The 20627-nt window shown below is 37.5% G+C and overlaps 1 protein-coding gene across 7 annotated transcripts in view; it reads right to left on the minus strand.

Moving 5' to 3' along the window:
• Positions 1–20627, minus strand: part of MPDZ (multiple PDZ domain crumbs cell polarity complex component) — a 172666-nt gene that overhangs the window by 51192 nt on the left and 100847 nt on the right. For all 7 annotated transcript variants that reach the window (XM_068553691.1, XM_068553686.1, XM_068553692.1 and 4 more), the window contains 4 exons: positions 15648–15932; positions 15275–15398; positions 6937–7135; positions 578–682 (listed from right to left, as the gene is read on the minus strand). In XM_068553691.1, the coding sequence (XP_068409792.1) occupies positions 578–682; positions 6937–7135; positions 15275–15398; positions 15648–15932 (713 nt within the window). The remainder of the gene's footprint in view (positions 1–577; positions 683–6936; positions 7136–15274; positions 15399–15647; positions 15933–20627) is intronic.

Raw genomic sequence — 20627 nt, forward strand, 5'->3', positions numbered from 1 at the left:
GGACTACTTCTCCTGTATTATTTAAAGGTTCTTAATACACTGCGCATCAAAAGGCTTTAAAAAGCCATATACACTATTTCCTAACATGCATATATACAAAGACGTTCAACTCCACGTTCTCCAAAAGAGTAAAAACGTAACTATTGAAAATGTTTCTGAATCTGTATGTACGTTAATAAAGAAAGAAATAAAATTTCTGAAAATGTTTGTTCATGAAAGAGGAAAAGTGATACAATACCATACAAATTGTAGGTTCCAGGGAGTTCATGAAATCATACTCGTATCTGGGGTAAATTCCCAAAACTCAGTATGTTGAACGTGCTATATTGAGTGGTACAACTAAAGATGTTTTAATTTCTTGATTTGATTTTTCACAGTTTTTTCCAAATTTTCCACAATATATGATCACTCCTTAAGTAATATGGGGGAAAGGGGTGAATATTTTTTAAAATCTTGAAAGAGAGAAAAGGAATTCAGTCTTTTTCATTTCTACTACTCTCTGATTCTGGATTCAAAACTCTTCTTTATAACCTGCCGTATCATTCATTCACTGTAGCAGATTTACAGTTTCACCTACCTGCCAGTGTAGGAAGAAAAAATATCCAGTGCCATTATTCCTCCAGATTGTTGTCCCAAACTTATTTTGAACTCTTCTAAATGTTCTGCAGGCACATAAGTAATTCTGGAACAAGACACAATCCATGAAAGCAAAGGGAAGCAAAGTTTTGCCTGTTAGGGGAATCTTCCAAAATATAAAATAAAATTATATTGTCCCTTCACCTCTACTTTTTCACACAACTCATTTAAATTGGCTTAACTCAGTAGAGAATCCAAACTTCAAAAGGATAAAGTATCCTATAGGCAAGAATAACAACAGAAATTAAAATTTTAAATAAACTATGTGTTTACCAATAATCATATGGGGGAGGAAAACAGCATAATATCTATTTCCAGATGAGAAGACTAACAGGAATTTTTTGAAATTAAAGAGATCTATAAATCCTTAGAAAAATAATTGTCAGTAATAACATTATTTTGTCCAAAGATTTTTGGGTTCCTTAAGCAGAAACAAATTAGGTGAACTCTATTAAAACATTGGGTATACCAAATTACTTTACATTCTCCCATAATACACAATTAATTTTGGACATTAACAAGCATTTACAATAATCATATCCTAGCTTTATTAAATGATTAACTCTCAAGTCTGAAGTTAAACCATTATAAGTTTATGGAAAGACTCTGTTACTAATCTGTAGCAACTTCTTATATGTTCATTTTGGTTTCAGAGAAAAGCCTACTGTGTACACTTGAATGGTCTCTTACTAATTCAACAAGTGCTGGCTGAATGCCTATAATGTGGAAGGCACAGAGTAAGATGCTTATTACAGCTATAATGCTTAGAAACTGACATTTGAAAATTTAAGTTTACTGCTGTCCTATCAGGCTACACAATTGATTGACTTGTTTAAGTAGTCTGTTCCGAGATCCTCAAATCAATGAATAGTAAGGCAAGACAAAGAATGCATTTGAAGTCCGTTCAGCATATTTGTGCAAAGAAACAAAAGTATGTATCAAAAATCAAAGACTATTAAAAAAGTCTTCACAAAAATCATGAAGACTATTAAACTGGCTAACCATAGCTTACCCATGAAGACAATAAGTATCAAAACCTTAGCACTAAAGGGCAAAGAAAAAGGATTGTCTTTCATGTTATAATAAAATAAGAATTATACCAATGGCATAATTTATTGAGTGAGGAAGATATATAATTTCAGACATACTGGTGATTTCCATAAAAAGCATTCACTCTGTGAGGTCGCTTAGGTTTAGAGTCAGAGGACACAGTTCTGCTGCTTCTCCGGCGTGTTCTGGTAGGGTAAATCACCACCAGTGAATCTCCATATCCTCAATCACAAAAAGGATGTCACTTTTTATGAGGCTATTGTAAGCCAAGAAGCACAATACAAACATAACACAGTGCTCTAACAGAGCGCCAGCCAGCCTGGCCACACCTGATCATTCTGGCATAAGCCGAAGACCCTTACGACACTTTGTGACACTTTTACCTCAACGATCAAACTGAAGTAAAAAACACAGTTTCAGTGGATTTAGGACTAGGCTGGGTGAGAGAGTTGCATTTTAATTCTGGCGCTACTTTATTAATTCATCTATAAAAACACCTTCTCTATAGTGTTACAAAAGTCTACTGAATAGCAAATTTGTATTTATCCCTTCAAAAACAATGAGTCAAAAATGTTTAACACGTTAGGTTGGGGAAGAAGACTGACTGCCTTTACACAAAGAAAAATAAAACATAAAACCTGAAAAGCCTATTCAAGAAAACTGGTATTATTTCTGAAGGTTCAGTAAAGTTAAAACTCATATAAATAATACCTTAAGAAAAAAAGCCAGAACACAACAGGCAAAATAAGAATAATCAGTTAAAAGTATTTAATTTTTTAATCAGTTTGAGAAGGAAAAGCTGTTTCTATCCCAAACACTGTCGAAAATGAATTCTCCTCTATATTTATTCAAAGGTGTTTACCCTTTACCAAAAGGTGGGGGAGGAAGAGCTTTACAAATATTTTTCTGATATTTTAGAGCAGTGAGAAAGAGGAAAGAAAGCAGTTTTCATAAATATTTAGCCCAACACAGACAGCAAGGCCATCAGAACAAGCATCCCACAATGCATTAGCCCATGCAGGACAATTATAATACATGCCTGGTCACACGGCCACACAAAACCTCCAGACACCAACCAAGAACACCAAACTACATTATGAACTGCATAAACACACTGAAACTGCTTATTTGAGAGTTGTATTAAAAATTCTTAAAGGCAAACTAACCTTAGGTTACACGTGGAGTGGAAGAAAAAGAATAGCATTAGTGATGCTGAAATGTGACACAGCTATTAATCCAGAGGTTGCGTCTGCATATGCAGACAGGATCACTCCCTGAAAAAAGAGCTGGAAAGCTTAGTAGTAGGAAAGTATGATTTTCAAATGAGTTCATAATCACCAGTACAATGTGAAAATGTAACCATCTCATAGCTGTTGGAAGTATGTTCTTACATAAAGGAGAAAAAAAAAAAAAAGCCAAAATGTATATACACTGAATCTCTATCTGGGTCTATCGCCACATTGGGATGCTGCAAAAGCATGAAGAGGTTTCACAGACAAGTTGTAACACGCAGCCATAATGAGCTTTTGAATCGCCAATACTCACACATAAAAGGGGGCTCGATCGTCAGCAGGTGCTGCAGAGAATCTAGAATGTGAAGCATACACCGCGGCATCTTTTTACAATGGTGTTAACAAATGTCAATGTCTTGTGCTGAATGTGAGATGCATACATATGTAGTTAAAAGTGGGTGCTCCCGGTTGTTTTTTCCCCTTCCCACCTCCCTCCTATCTACACCTCCCCCAGAAAAGCATCTGCTCTTTACTGGTGTCTATAGCACTGATTATTAACAAGCATAGAAAAATGTAACTGCAATCAATCTTTTATTCCTTGATCAGGAATTCATCCCACACTTTAGGTTAAGGCAGGTGAATTCTGATTCAGCTCGGTAATTATCTGGCAGATGTTACAAGCAGCTGCCGCTAAGTGCAAAACCCTGGCTATTATTACAGAAATATAAGCACTCCTGGCAAGGTGGAGTGCGAAGTGAGACAGAATGCATTCTGGTGAGGCTTCACATCTGGTTTTCCATAGAAAATAATGAAACCTGGAACTTACACTGGCTGTTCCTGAACTCTTGAAACTCAAATTATCTACCCAGGCACGCACGAACACGCATACACAAAGCTCCTAGTCATCTCTCGTAAGCGGCAAAAAAAGAAGCCAGTGTGTTGTCTCAATAAGCAATGCTTTTCCTAAAACCAATCCGTTATGTAACTGAACAAATTAGAGTCCTTTTTTTTAAGTCCCTGCAATACATTCCTCCACCATCAGCCCAGATTAAGCTAGCTTCCTAACAAGAAATCAAGAGGCAGAGACATGGATGGAGCCTAGATTAAAGCAATGACCACAACACTTAACTGGCACTTAACATTATGGTTCCATGCAGAGTAATGGAAGGACGAGCCTTTCCATTTGGAAGGATTACCCACAGAGTTTTCAAGGTAATTTTAAACCTTCTGCTTCACGAAGGCAAGCGATGGGGAGGAGAAATGGCCAAAAACACTTCATGCAAAATGCATGGAACACAATGCTCAGCCCTGGTCAATCTAAATGGCTGCTTTACCACTTGACACAATTTTTCTGAAAAAGAATTCTATGACTCTCATTTCTTTTTATCATTTACCCAATGAGTCAAGACTATAGCCATCCGAATCACAGCCTTAATAGGATACCTGAGGAGAAATCAATGTAATTTGTGGGTGTGTTTGTGAGTGTGTGTATGCACGCATGTGAGCATGTGAGAAGGAGACTGACTGACTGATCTCCAGAGACGGGAAGGTCGTAGGATTTTTCTTATTTTCTCTTTTCAATGTAAGATACTACCTTACATTTTGCTTCCTGGAATCCTAAAGCAATTTTTTATGAAACTAGCTCTCTAGATACTCTTCACAGTCTTAATAAAGCTGCTGAATGCATAAGTGGGTAAATCCTGGTGCTAAATCAGAGGGTGGGAAAACAAACAACAAAACAAATCAAAACAAACACCCCCCCCCCAAAAAAAAAAACACAAAACAGGAAAGGAGAAAAAGGCTTTGTAGCCTGAAAATGTACCTGACACCTTTTCTAGAGTTGACTAGGTACATGACTTACACTAAATCAATGTCACAATGATCTAATTTTGGGGCCACTTTTTAAGTTCTGCAGTACATTAGAACGGCGAGGTAAGGTTAAAACCAAGCACCAATTCTAGTGCTCAGTGCCAAAAAGTGGACAGGAGACCTGCATCAGGGCTCACGACATAAGACGTGCATTATCACACAATAAATCAAATGACCAGTTACGAGGCCATCTGTATTTTATAGTACCTCAAAACTACATAAGCTAAAACCCCGGCAGTAAAGAGTCTCCATGTAGATCCGTATCATTCATCTTTGAAGCAAAATGAAGGGACACTAGCCTGCAAGTGGTGAGGAAAGCACTTAATGTTTCTCTTTTTATTTATTGTAGAGGCACTGACATTTTTAATGATCTTCACTTGTACTTGCATGATTAATAAGATAATTATGGAACCGTCACATGATCTGATGATCTGTTTCATTATAAAATAAAAGTCAAAAAGGCAGGCAAAAATATGAAAGCCCCTGAGTGAAATTCTGCCCTAAAAATAAAACTTCCTTTTTATAAGACAGCAGAATGCACTCTAAACAGCATATATTTTTCTGCTTTTTATTGATAGAAAAATGAGAAACAGGTTGTAAATACAGTTTTCTTACCTAAGCTCTACTGATATGTATTTTGCAGAAGAAGAATACAGAATGCAGTCAGTAAGATAATATTAATACAAAAAAGTCTCCCAGGGGCTTCCCTGGTGGCGCAGTGGTTGAGAATCTGCCTGCCAATGCAGGGGACACGGGTTCGAGCCCTGGTCTGGGAAGATCCCACATGCCACGGAGCAACTAGGCCCGTGAGCCACAACTACTGAGCCTGCGCGTCTGGAGCCTGTGCTCCGCAACAAGAGAGGCCGCGATAGTGAGAGGCCCGCGCACCGCGGTGAAGAGTGGCCCCCGCTCGCCGCAACTAGAGAAAGCCCTCGCACAGAAACGAAGACCCAACATAGCCAAAAATAAATTAAAAAAAAAAAAATTATAGAATTGTTATTGTAAAAAAAAAAAAAAAAAAAGTCTCCCATACTAGTATTCATCACATCAATTTAAAGTAAACAATCTTTCCTGGAACTCTTATTTTACTATTTTATCCCTTATATGCAAATATTCAATTATTAATGCTAGAGAAAAAAAGGAACGCTTTTACATTGTTGAGGTGTGCCAATAAAGTTATGCACTGATTTTTATGCTGGCTCAAGAAATGTCTAGTGACTTAAAAAACAAACCACATATATGACATGCTTTTAGTACATTATGGGATGATGAGACATTTAAACACTTCCTGACAAAATAGCCTAAATGACCTACCGTCAGACTGTATCAACATTTTGGTGAATTCTCTTATATCATGAGGCAGTTCAACAAAGGATAAATTATGGGTCAGACTGACACTGTTCTATATGATCTTTACCATGCCTGGCCCTTAAAGAACTGGCTGACTTGGAGGATTCATACAGATCATTAGGTAGCACACAATTTGCTCTACTGAGGCCAATCCAAACTTCTTTGTAAGTTCCTAAGAGTGGACTGTCCTGCTCTATGAAAGAGATTTCATCTCTCTCACATCTAAGATTTTTGCAGAAATCACTGGAGAATTAAAAATAAAAATAGAAGGCAACATTGTTTTGAAGTATAGCTGTCCCTAGGCATCTGCAGGGGATTGGTTCCAGGTGCCCCCATGGACACCAAAATCCATGGATGCTCAAGTCCCTTACATATAAAATGGCAGAATACAGCTGGCCCTCTATACCCACGGTTCAATCAACCTCAGATGGAAATTTTGATCCAAGGTTGGCTGCCCCTGAGGATGTAAAACCCAGAGAGAGCCAACTGTGTATTTACTGAAAAAGATCCGTGTATATTTGGACCTGTGCAGTTCAAACCTGTGCTGTTCAAGGGTCAACTGTATTTCAGTATTGTTAGTATTAAGAAGTTACTGATTGTAGATATAGTGTCCTAAAGACTACAATCAATACAATCAATAACTTCTCAGGAATAGTCAAATTCTTCAGTGATTTATATTAAATAAATATATAATAATTTTTGTATATCAAACAGAAGTATGTACTGAGAAAAAAATTCTGATTAATGAATTGAAATTCCTGAATTTCCCAAGCCAAAATAGGACCCAAATGATACTTACTTTATGTCTGGCCCAATGAGAGAATGTCTTCTCAACATGGCTCGTGCCTGGGTATTTGTTAAACTGATAGTAGATTCTTCATTAATAGACAAGATGCAGTCCCCAACAGCAATCCGACCATCTCGACTAATGGCACCTCCATGAATAATGCTTCGAACAATCATCCCCAAGCCGTCTTTATTAGCACTTACTGTCATTCCTATGGTAAAGGAGGGATACACATTAAATGCATGACTTTCATGGTCTCCCAAGGCAATAGAAACAAAAGCAAAAATAAACAAATAGGACCTAATCAAATTTATAAGCTTTTGCACAGCAAAGGAAACCATAAACAAAACTAAAACACAACCTACGGACTGGGAGAAAATATTTGCAAATAATGCGATCGACAAGGGCTTTATTTCCAAAATATACAAACAGCTCATACAACTCAATAACAAACAAACAAACCACCCCATCAAAAAATGGGCAGAAGACGTAAATAGACACTTCTCCAAAGACATACAGATGGCCAACAGGCACATGAAAAGATGCTCATCAACATCACTAATTATTAGAGAAATGCAGATCAAAACTACAATGAGGTACCACTTCACACCGGTCACAGAATGGCCATCATTAAAAAGTCTACAGATAACAAATGCTGGAGAGGGTGTGGAGAAAAGGAAACCCTCCTACACTGTTGGTGGGAATGTAAATTGGTACAGCCACTATGGAAAACAGTATGGAGGTTCCTCAAGAAGCAAAATTAGAATTGCTGTATGATCCAGCAATACCACTCCTGGGCATATATCCAGAAAAAGAACTATAATTCAAAAAGATACATACATCCCATTTAAAATACACAGCGGCACCATTTACAATAGCCAAGACATGAAAACAACCTAAATATCCATTGACAGATGAATGGACAAAGATGTGGTGTGTACACACACACACACACACATACATACACACACACACACACACACAGTGGAATATTACTCACACATAAAAAAGAACAAAATAATGCCAATTGCAGCAACATGGGTGGACCTAGAGCCTATCATACTAAGTGAAGTAAGTCAGACAAAGAAAGACAAATATACCATATGATATCACTTACATGTGGAGTCTAAAATACGACAAACTTATTTATAAAACAGAAACAGACTCACAGGGAGAACAGACTTTTGGTTGCCAAGGGAGAGGCGGGGTAGGGGAGGGATGGATTGGGAGTTTGGGATTAGCAAATGTAAACTATTGTATATACGTATAACTGAATCACTTTGCTGCACACCAGAAACTAACATAACACTGTAATCAACGATACTTCAATAAAATTATTTTTTTTTTATAAAGCATGACTTTCAAATTCATTTTAATTGAATTTAACAATCCCTGTGGATTCACAGATAAAAGAATAGGAGTAACTTTTTCAGCAGTAAAAAAAAAAAAAACAATCAAAAGGAAAGCATTTAGAAATGTTTGTGGTATTATACCTAAAGACACTCCATGTTAAATACATTAGAGATGAAACAGGGTCTACACTGTGGAGTGAATGTAGCTTAGGCTATGTGATGTGTCGCCACTTACACAGAAAGCTCTCTCAGGGAGAACATTTTAACAGTATCAAATCAATTTTATAATAATAGTTCAACTCTTACATACTCGAAAGAATGAAGAGCAGGACTATAAATGGAAAATAAGTTCTCTAAGAAACTCTCTGATATTACCTGATTTCTAGATCATTTGTTCATTTGGTGTATATTTACTATATGTTTACTATGTGCTAAGTACTATGCTGGTAGCTTGATATAAAAAAGCATAACAGAATTCCTAACATCAAGAAGCTTGTATTCAAGTCTTATCCACAGTGCCTATCACAGTGCCTGAACATACAGTAGTCAGTTGAATTAAACTGATGTGAACATTAATCTATTACCACTTTATTTCCAAATATGAACTTCAATGAGCTCCAGATTTGGATATTTGTTTGCCCTCTTGACATGGTCCCTGAATGATTCATAGGAAATACAACCCCAGTAAGTATAAAATTGAATTCCCTAGTCTCCATCTCCCTTTATTTCTCCATTTGTCCTCCCCTTTTTGGTAATGGTACCACCATACTGCTCTCCATTACTCAAAGCAGAAATGTTGGAGTTGTTCTGGATTCCTACCTCTCTCTCACTCCCTATATTTAATCCATCACCAAGTTCCACCATTTCTATCCCCGAAACTTATCTTGAATTCATTCACCTTTCTCCACATCCACACTAAACCTAGACCAAGACAGCACTTCTCCTGCCTCATTTTTTGAACCAGCCTCATTACTGGGCTCCTGGCTTCCAAAGTTGTCCCTGCCAATGCATTCTTCTCATAGCAGACAGAGCAACCATTCAAAAAAGACAAATCACATCACATCACTCCCTTTGCTAACAATCCTTTAACAGTTTCCTATTGTGCAAATATACAACCTATCTATACGGCCCTGTCTATATGGAACTCCTGGCCTGGCCCTCCCGACATGCACCCTTCCTTTGGGCTATGCCCTCCTTGCCCCACCCCCCCACCGTGTTCCAGCAACATGGCCTTCTTTCAGAAATATACCTAGTCTCCCTTTTCAGAGCCTTTGCCTGACACCCCCTTTCTGCAGCTCTTGCACAGCTAACAACTTCTCATTCTTCAATATCAATTCCTCAGAAAAATATTCTCAACAAACCCATCTGAATTAATGCTCCCTTCTCCCCCTACCCTCACTCTATTACTTCAAAAATATAAGACCTATTGAAATTTAAAACTTTACATAAAATAATATAAATTCACTTAAAACCAAGTACTAAAAGTTCCTTCCAAAACAAGATTATATAATTAAACAATATAAGGAGAGCTATAACTCTCTTATTAAAACTTTGAGAGAAGTCAATAATCCGTTTTTAGTTTTTAATAATTTTTTAAAAGAAAGAAATTCTCTCTGAATATTAACTTTAACTATACCAAATTAGACATGATATTTCAAATATTTTTTAAACAATGATCCTGACTACAATATGTTTCCAGCCTGATAACTTCATGCCTCGATTTGGGCCATCCAGGCTCCTAGTTACCATTTTCTGATAGGAATGAACCATTAATCAAATGTAGTTAAAAGATTCTGTTGAGATTCACACAAACGATTTTTAAGTGCATGGCTATTAAGTAGCTTACCATAAACCAAAAAACAAGTTTAGACGCTGCTTCATCCAAGGTGGGTTTCATACGAGCAAAGAGGCTGGCTCTGAAACGTTTCCATAGGTCCTCTGGTTTGCCCTGATGCTGCCATCTTTCCCACCAAGACCCACCAGACAACTATACTATAGTAAAATCAAAACGTATGACTACAAAACACAACTTAACTCAGTGGCCCATCCTGGGTATCTAAGCCATCATCTTGTTCTCATTGGCACCATGCATTCTGCAATAGAGCAAGCCACAGACATGCGACAAGTCTTCACGAGCTATGGTCAACATGACCTCTAAATTAATTCTTAACAGCATACTTAACTCATGACTCTACCAGTTATTAAGGCTGTCAGGTCATGTCAACCACATAAACAAAGAGGTTGACATCAGTTAGCTCAGCTTATACTTTCCTTTCACCAGATGATCATTTTCGGGCTTCAATAACTTCGAGGTAATATCCACTGACTAGATTTTGGCTGTAACTCATAAGATCTCTCAATTTTTTCCTAAAAGAGGTATAGTAGGATAGCCCAAACCATGTACTGTAGAACCAAAAAACTGGTTCCAAATTTGAGTTCCAGCACTTCTAATCAGTGTGGCTTTGGGCAACTGACTTAACCTCACAATGGCCTGCGTTTTACTCATCTGTAATATGGGGATAATGTCCACTTTTAGGGTTGTTTAAAGAATTTTTTGAGAAAAGCACAATGTAGTGTTCCTTTCAAAGTGCTCAGTAAAGTACAAAAGAAAACTCACAGAATATATTTAAAGACATCTCCAATCCAAAGCTACCTTGCTTTCTAATGCCTTAATGCAAATCGTAATTCAGCTTCAAAATGAAGCTTGTTATTACAGCAATGCCACTGCAGCTCTGAGTGACTCAAGGACTCACGTGCCTTGTATGGTGTGTGAAAACCAGAGACAGACTCAGGTTTGAGTCCTGGTTCCAGAGAAATTCCTGAGTCTATGTTTCTGTACCTCATCAGCGAAGAAAAGGTAACACCTTCCTTTCCTTCCTACTTTTTTACCTTCAAGACCTAGTACAACATAATTAGCCAATGTACCACAGACCTATCAAAAATAATCAAGATTAAATTTTTCAAAGGTCACTATATGCATATGTACATAACTGTGTATATGTGCATATAACATCCCGCCACTAAATTTAACAAAGTTTAAAAAACCCAGGTTATTCTTAAAATCACATCAAATGGATGATGACAGCTTTTACAGAAGCCTATCATTTATTAATAATTTCTTCTGATTATAACTAGGAAAGAAACAAATTACCCAGAAAGTGAAAACTGCAAACAACTTCACATAAAGAAGAGACCTATTCTATGAAAATGTGTTCAGTGATAGACCCTTTCATGACACACTCTCCTACCAGCACAAAACCAGTCTCTACTAGATATTCTAAAATACTACCACACTTTTTGTTACTTCAAGTTGTAAAGGCAACACCTTCCTACATTAAAAGCTTAAATGAATGCTTTAATTAAATTGTTCTGATGTTCTACTGAGATTTTTAAAATAGGCCTTTTTCATTATTCCTTTACATCTAGTTACTCTGGGCATTGTAGAAATCTGAATATTGAAATCTCCTGTCAAATGAGATAAGAGAGAAATATTCTCGCTCTGGCATACAGAATTTGCACTCCAAGATGCCAGGAACTCCACTGGGTCCCAGGAAATCAAACAGCTAAGGACAAAGCCCTATAAGCATTTTGGGTATGTACATTATTCAAATAATGGAAACTAAGCAGAAAAGTAAAACTAAAAGATATATTATGTTACATACATATGTTAACACTTTTATATTACAGTTTGGTTGGTAAACTAATGGTGTTATAATTTCACACAAGTAAGTGGTTTAGTCTCACAAAGCAAATTAAAGAGTTCTTTTATATTTTAATGTTAAAATCAAACTATTGAGGTATAAGTGGATTTCCAGATATGAAACCAAGGACCCTTCACCTCCTACTCTTTTTTTCCCCCGAAATCCTAATCATTTTGGTATATTTTTTAAAATCAAAACTCAACGGCTAAAGTAGAAGCAACCAAAGTTTCCAACGACAGATAAGTGGATAAATGAAATTCGGCGTAAAACACACACACACACACAGACACACACAGGAATATTATTCAGCCTTTTATTAATAAGGAAGGAAATTCTGACACGTTACAACATGGATGAACCTTGAAGACATTATGAAATAAGCCAGTCACAGAGGGACAAATACCATACGATTCCATTTACATAAGGTACCTAGAGTAGTCAAAATTTGTAGAGACAGAGAGGAGAATGGGGAGGATGCCAGGAGCTAGGGGAGAGGAGGGAATAGGGAGTTAGTGATTAATGGGTATAGAGTTTCACACAGGGAAGATGAAATTCTGGAGATGGATGGTGGTGATGGTTGCACAACAATGTGATGTACTTAATGCCACAGAAACATACACTTAAAAATGGTTAAAGTGATCAAGTGCATGTTATGTATCTTGTACTACACTAAAAAAAGGATATATCCTGACGTTGTAACAGAAAAAACAAAAAAAATCCATATGACTGTCTCAACAGATGAAAGAAAAGATTTCACAAAATTCAACATTCTCTCAGCAAACTAAGAACTGGTGAGCAATCCACAGGGTCAGACTGTAAAATCAGATGTACTCCAACCCCGGCTCTTACAGCAGCCTCCCAGCTGCTTCCGATCTAATTCATCCACCTGTGCCAGAATGATCGTAAAACACAAATCTGGTCACGTCACCCCTCTGCCCTTAGCTCCCACTGGCCACTGGCGCTTAAGGCAGGGGGGTGTCCTGAGGCAGGTCCTGTGTCCTGCACACGAAGAACTCGCCCGGCAGCTGTCTCCCACCTACCATTCCTTCAGCTTCAACTCTTACTTTGCCCGCCATTATGCCACACTTCACCCACACCAAACAAACTTCAGTGGTGTTTCACAGTTCTCTGCCTTGGCTCTTCCGACTTTCCTAATGCCTCAACGAGGTGGTAGAAATCTCCTTTTTCAAGGATTAAATCAAACATCTACTCTTCTTTGAAACCTTTCTAGAAACTCCTCCACACTCAGAGAGCAGGGATCAACTATTCCTTCATTTAAGGCTTCAATGTTCTCTGCATGAGGGTCTCTCACAGCAGGTATGACATTTTAATGCACTGAGGATTTTAGAAGTCAGTTAGTCTACTCTCCTAACCTCATATTCCCTGAGGAAAATGATTATATAATGGTGCCTATGCATAGTAGCCAGAATACAGAAAATAATGAATGTTTGAGAGTTGAGGAAATAAATACACTAGAATACGATTTCTCATATGGGCTCTGCAAAATTTCTGTCTTATGAGTTAATAAAAAAAAATGGCCAATGACATGTGAGAAATGCTGCATCCTGTAACCTTTTCTTAGAGATCCACAATGCACATTTGACTCTCAAAGCTACTGAGTGATGAAAATAGAAACACCTGTCTCCTTAAGTTTATCACATTCCAAACTTTGAAACTTGGAACCCATTTAATAACTCCTATTAACAGCCTACAAAACTAGTATTGTAAGCAACATGCTTTCAGAAACACTGCATTAGCAGATGAGACATGTCTGACATGTTTAGGTATCTATAGTACATATCCCATAATTAATGAATTAGAGAAAGTTCTGTAGCTTAAGTTATATATTATTCTGTTAAATGTAATATATAAGAAACAGTAAAGCTAATTAAGTAGAAATTCTCTGCTATAAGTCTCCATGTAGCTGCTGTTGGTAGTGCCCAGCTGCTAGCAAATGGAACAAAATCTAGAAGGAGGCAGAGACCGGAATCCCAGTCACCAGCTAAGCACTGCTGGGCTTCTCTGCCAAGTCCAGAATTTAACAAGGAAACTAAACCCCACCACAGACACCAATGTAAAGGGTGCTGGCTGGCTACATCCTAGAAGGAGGAAAAAGCTCTCTGAAGCACAGCTAACCAGAGAGTCTTGAGCTGTAATCAGACCTCCAGGGAAGCTGATTTATGGCCCTACTGATCAGCACCGAGCGCTAAAGACAGAGCTGAGCCATGTCACTGCTTAACTCAAAAGAAGAACAAATGTGATGTGCCTGGGTATAATTTTAGCTACTGTAATTAGGATTTTATTTCTACAGCGAGTCTTCTTTGCCCAATTCAGGAGATTTGGGATTATTAACCAGCCACAACCCTGTATGGGTAAAAGAGGACACAAAAGTCCTGCCACCTGGGAAGGACTATTGAATAACTGCACTTAAAGTTTGGTGGTTGCACACCTCCTGTCTTTCTAGTCTTTATTTCAGCAAATCAAAGAAATTAAATACTAACTGACTTATGCATAACTGGTAGCATTCAAAGAAACTAATAATTTCCTTTTCCAAAGAATTTAGAATTCCAAATCGCTGACTTTTCATTTTCTAAGAATGCCTTTTCTGATTTGCTGTATCATACATAAACACTTCATATATCTTTTACTTGAACGGAAATGAGGCTCATGAATACTTGTAAATAACTAGGAGAGTGAGAGTTATAAGCTAGTCTGAATTAAACAAACCTGTTAACCATTTCAGATAAAAATAACGAGTACATAAAAAGAATAACCATAAAAACTAGGGGAGGGATCTCCCTGGTGGTGCAGTGGTTAGCAATCTGCCTGCCAATGCAGGGGACATGAGTTTCAGCCCTGGTCCGGGAAGATCCCACATGCCTTGGAGCAACTAAGCCCATGCGCTACAACTACTGAGCCTGTGCTCTAAAGTCCGCGAGTCACAACTACTGAGACCGCGTGCCACAACTACTGAAGCCCGCGCACCTAGAGCCCGTGCTCCGCAACGAGAGGAGCCACCACAATGAGAAGCCTGTGCACCGCAACGAAGAGTAGCCCCCGCCCGCTGCAACTAGAAAAAGTCCGTGCACAGCAACGAAGACCCAACACAGCCAAAAATAAATAAATAAATAAATAAATAAATACGTTTTTTTTAAATGCTTAAAAAAAAAAACCTATGCGAAATTTTACAACATCTATTATCTTATCTACACTCAAAAACATTGAAACTATGTTCAATATTTCCTCTTGGCCAGGGGTTTGGGAGGAAAGGTGTTATGTGGAAAATAAGAAACTTACCCAGGCTAGAATTGCCTTTTGCTATCGTAATAGTCCTCTCGAAAGATTCTCTGGATATAGTTTGGAGCATGACACACTCAGCAGCAGAGGCCAGGGACCCCTGTTGAATTAAGAACTTGGAGCCCTGTCAGAAAATAAAAATAAGTCATGTGGAAAGGAAAACTAGACTTTGGAGTATGATTTCAACATCACCCATGTTCTCTAACTGGTTATGCTTTATTCAGCAAGAACCTACAAACAAAACAAGTTCATAGATTGTCTTCTGAAAATCTCAGTATCAGGAAAGCGCTGGCTCCAGATGAGCCAGAATAATCTAACCCTTCACTGTCCCCAACCTCATCATCATACACAAACCATCTCTTTAGAATGTTACCTTTCCAGCTGAATCAGTCAGCACAGGAGAACTCAGTTCTACACTTGATATAACTTCATTTGGTCGGTGAGGTTCAGTCCACACTCTTGTGTTGTCACATTCGTATTGCTGTTCAATAGCATTGGCAGGTGTATAATCATTTATGGTAAAGCCAGAAGCAGTCCCCATGCTCAAGTCCACTGAAGGCGGACTCTCGTCCCGTCTTTGCAGGAGATTCTGGGCATATAGCTCCTCCAAGGACATATGCAAGTCAAGTACTGGATCTGAGGAATTTTCAGTAACATCCTGATGATTAAAGAACAAAAAATAAAAAATATGCATCAATGCATTTCCTAAGATCTTAATGAACAACTATTTAGTGAAAAACAAACACAACATAATTTTTAATTACTCAAGAAGTATTAGCAATCATACATTCTTTGCTTAGCTGATATTCCGCACATGTTTATTTTTATAAATGATTTTGAATACATTTCCTGTAAATCATACATCCCATACTGAGTCATATTATTACAATATATTAGTACTTAAGATCACTAAGACATAATATTCTGTTCTACTCACAAATAAAATTATTCAGAGTTCAATATATATAGGAAAGTAAATATGTATTTCTAAATCTCATTTAAAAAGTATTTCATATCCAATCTGTCTGAAAGTTTCTATTCATTATAAAATTCAGAAGAGTATGACATTAATTGATTCCAATTTGTAAGAACCTCCAAGAAAAACACTGTTTGGATAGGGATTTGTAGGTATTTATGTAGTTGAAAAGGAAGTCACATAATTCATACTTTTATAGGGAAATTTTTCTCAAATATTATGCAAGTTGTAGCAGAAGGAATAGTACTAAGAAATGGTGTCATAAGACGTAGGTTCTAATCCAGACTCTCTTATTAACAATCTATATATCACAGAACCTCTCTTGGCTTTATGTTACATAATTTCTAAAATTCCCTGAAACTCTAAAACTCTACAGATCTACATAAACACATGTATCTACTTACAACCCATATATTGCATCACTTATGTGCTTTGGACAAGCAGTGCTCCTCCATGAACTGCTGTTGAATAAGTGTATTAATTGTTCCTTCAATCCTTTTACTGATGTTTTTAAAGTATAAAATTAGGGTATGAATACATTCTCATCAAAAAAGATTCAGGCCATACAGAGGTATATTATGTACGCATACAGAGCACAGTATGAAAGTCTTCCCTTACGGCTCATTCATCCAGTCCTTTCCTCAGTAGAAATAAGGCGCTGGCATCAGTTGGGTGTTTATTCATCAAATTTTTTATGTATCTGTCTAATACATATGTACAAGCACAGATGCACACATTCACATGCACATATACATGTTCATTTTTAAAATCTAAACTATATACTAAGGAGTATATTTCTACTTGCTCTTATGAAGTATCTTTAATATCTTAACATGAGAGATTTCCTTGTCAGTAAATATGTTGTCATGGACATATTCTGAATATAAAGTCATTGTGATATATACTGCAAGTATTTTCCAAGCTTGTCACTTGTCTTTTTTTAAAAATAAGTTTATTTACTTATTTATTTTTGGCTGCGTTGGGTCTTTGTTGCTGCGCGCGGGCTTTTTTATAGTTGTGGTGAGCGGGGGCTACTCTTCGTTGCGATGCGCAGGCTTCTCATTGCAGTGGCTTCTCTCGTTGCGGAGCACAGGCTCTAGGTGCGCAGGCTTCAGTAGTTGTGGCACGTGGGCTCAGTAGCTGTGGCTCGTGGGCTCTAGAGCGCAGGCTCAGTATCTGTGGCACACAGGCTTAGTTGCTCCAAGGCATGTGGGATCTTCCCGGACCAGGGCTCGAACTTGTGTCCCCTGCACTGGCAGGTGGATTCCTAACCACTGCGCCACCAGGGAAGTCCTTGTCACTTGCCTTTTAAGTTTGTATATGTTATATACCTATACATGCTGAAGTTAAATTCTTTATGTGATCAAGAATTCTTGGGCTTCCCTGGTGGCGCAGTGATTGAGAATCTGCCTGCCAATGCAGGGGACACGGGTTCGAGCCCTGGTCTGGGAAGATCCCACATGCCGCGGAGCAACTAGGCCCGTGAGCCACAACTACTGAGCCTGCGTGTCTGGAGCCTGTGCTCCGCAACAAGAGAGGCCGCGACAGTGAGAGGCCCGCGCACCGCGATGAAGAGCGGCCCCCGCTTGCCACAACTAGGGAAAGCCCTCGCACAGAAACGAAGACCCAACACAGCCATAAATAAATAAATAAATTTTTTAAAAAAAAGAATTCTTTACGTAATTTTTAATGAAATTCTTTATGTAATCAAATTTGTCAATATTTTTATGCTTCTAGGTTTTATATATTGCTTAATAACTCCTTCCTCGGCACAGAGTAAATGAAATGCTTTGTAGTATTTTTCTCCAATTTTATAAATGGTTAGTTGGCAGATTCAGTATTAACCCATCTAGAATTTATTTCAGGGTGTGGTGTGAAATATGGGTCTCCTTCATTTTTTTTCCAAGTTGGTAATCAATGGCTCCAACACAGTTTATTACACTCCTCTTGTCCAATCAAGTTTTCGTCTCTCTGGAAATATCAAATATTCCTGATATAAAGCACTGAGGCAAGTAGGAATACCATACAAGCAAATACCATCTTTAAAATCCTCAGGAACAAAAGGATAGAAAGTATCATCCTCCACACTCCTAGAACGTAAGTAACAACCTGTTGGCTCATTCAACCAACTTTATTTTAGTCATATGAAAAAAACCAAAAAACAAAACAACGTACTTACTAGAGAATTGGTTAGCTTCTGTATTACTAAATTAATTATAATAATAATTATCAGTAAATCATCCCTACCACTTCTCAAATAAAGATGACAATCAAAACTACTTTTCATCACAAAAAGAGGTCAAGCTGCCCTTGTTAGCTGGGGTTTACTAAGAATCATGTAACAGAAATCTCCATGAATTATTCATGAAGGAGTTAACACCAGCACATAGAAAAGAAAGAGCTAATCAACATAGCAGACAACATATGCCTACTTCAGAAACATTTCTAGTTGCTGAACAACCGAGTTTTATTTTTAAAAGTCTCATGGATCTAAAAGAAAAGCAGTTCTTCCCTCATAAGATGTCCAAAAATAACTACGGTTTCCCAGCGCAACTTGGTATCTAAACTGAAGTCTTTCAAAATTCCATATTAATAGATGCCTCCCCTTGACACATTCTTGTTCTTAGGAAAAATGGGGGAAAGGTTAAATTAAAATGCCAATTATATTTGAAAGTAGCTCTTTTTTTTTTTTTTTTTTACATGTAATGCATATAATGTTATACTTGGGCACATTATTTACCCACAGAATATGTTTACATAGACGAGCTAAATACTTAAGCATTCACTGGACACAACCTGCTTTTTTTCAATAATAACTCTATCACAGAAGTCCTTCTATACTTTTAAAAATATATCATAAGCACAGCTGCTCCAACTTAAATTGTTCTCCCACTCTTTCTGAGATAAGGTACCATTCCTTTATTATCTGTATTCTTACCCTACTGAGGGAAAAGGCAACATCTTTCATACCTTTGCGAGCTTGCAGTTTTGTCATTAAGACTTCCACAATCACTCTCATCATCTTGACCAGAATGATGTAATTAGTTTTTGATACTAACCCTTTCTCCAAAAAATAAAAATTAAAAAATGGTATCAATATTTTAAACTTAAATGTGAAGGCAGCAATATTTTATGCTACAGTACAACACTAAGTGGAGATTTGTTCCTCTAAATATGTAGATTTTTTTAAAAAAATCATGGAATCCATTAGTTTTGTTTGGGGTGCAAGGTGTGAAGAGGGGTTTCTATCGTGACAAACATGAAGTTCAACTTGCACTAAAACAACAGCATTTCTTAGAGGGTCCAATATTCAGCAATGCAGGACATGCACCAAACTGGTAATCATTTCATCCCTGGAGCAAGAGTGTGAACGTGGGTGTACTAGGGAGTGTCGGGCATGGGCGTGTGGATAAGAAGAGGAGATTCATTACATAGCTATTGAATCTTTATTGATTGTACTTTTAAGCCAAAATAGGGAAAAATCAATGAAAGCATCTTCTTCCCCAAAACTATATTGAGCTTTTAAACGAAAGTCTACAAGCATTTAGTAAGTTTCTAAAACAATTATTTCTGCATTCTATTATGTCTTGGGGTGACAAAGAAAGGGGGACAAAAAAATTAATCGAAAAGTTAAAACCTAGAACAATGAGAAAACCCACTGGCTTCTTGCCTTTAAAATCCACATTTCAGTGACCTGATTCTATTAATCCAAATACCATGGAAGTGGCCATATTTTTCAGATTCTTGAGTAATGGCTGTTTCCCTTAAGTCCTTAAATGATAATTAATCAAATTAAGCAAATACAACTCCTTCAAAAAAAAAAAAAAAGCAGAATGGTCCCCCAAATGGGAGAATTTTGTGCAAAGGATGTCTACCGTATGCCTACAGCCCTATGCCGTCTAAGCAGCTGTCCTGGCCCAGGCTCTACCCTTAGGGGGAAGACCTCCCTCCATGACGAGTCCCTGCTCTGGGTGATCAGCTCTTGGAGCTTCCAGTGGCATATCTAGCAAAGGTCCAAAGGCTTCTCATCAAGGTAAAGGAGAGAGGTAAAATTATTTGTGCATTTCCAGCCACCATTTAAGGCTACGAGATTATTACATAATTAGCAAAGTCAAAAGCCTGAGGAATCACTGAGATCCTCACACTCTATTTTATCCTTCTTTCAAATCTGTATGGAAGCTTCTTTGTTTTTCTTAAGTATCATACATGGTATGATTTTATCAATTAAAGAATTCCAAAGTAAGCTCACTTTTCTTTAAGAAAAATGGTCTACTGTAACAAATTGCCATTCTTTTTAAAATAAATTTAGTGCAAAGTAATAGGAAGATGAATGAATCATCTAAGTTTTTCAATTTTCCAGTAAAATATCTAGGTACT

The sequence above is a fragment of the Eschrichtius robustus genome, chromosome 10 (assembly GCF_028021215.1).
Source record: "Eschrichtius robustus isolate mEscRob2 chromosome 10, mEscRob2.pri, whole genome shotgun sequence".
NCBI lineage: Eukaryota > Metazoa > Chordata > Mammalia > Artiodactyla > Eschrichtiidae > Eschrichtius > Eschrichtius robustus.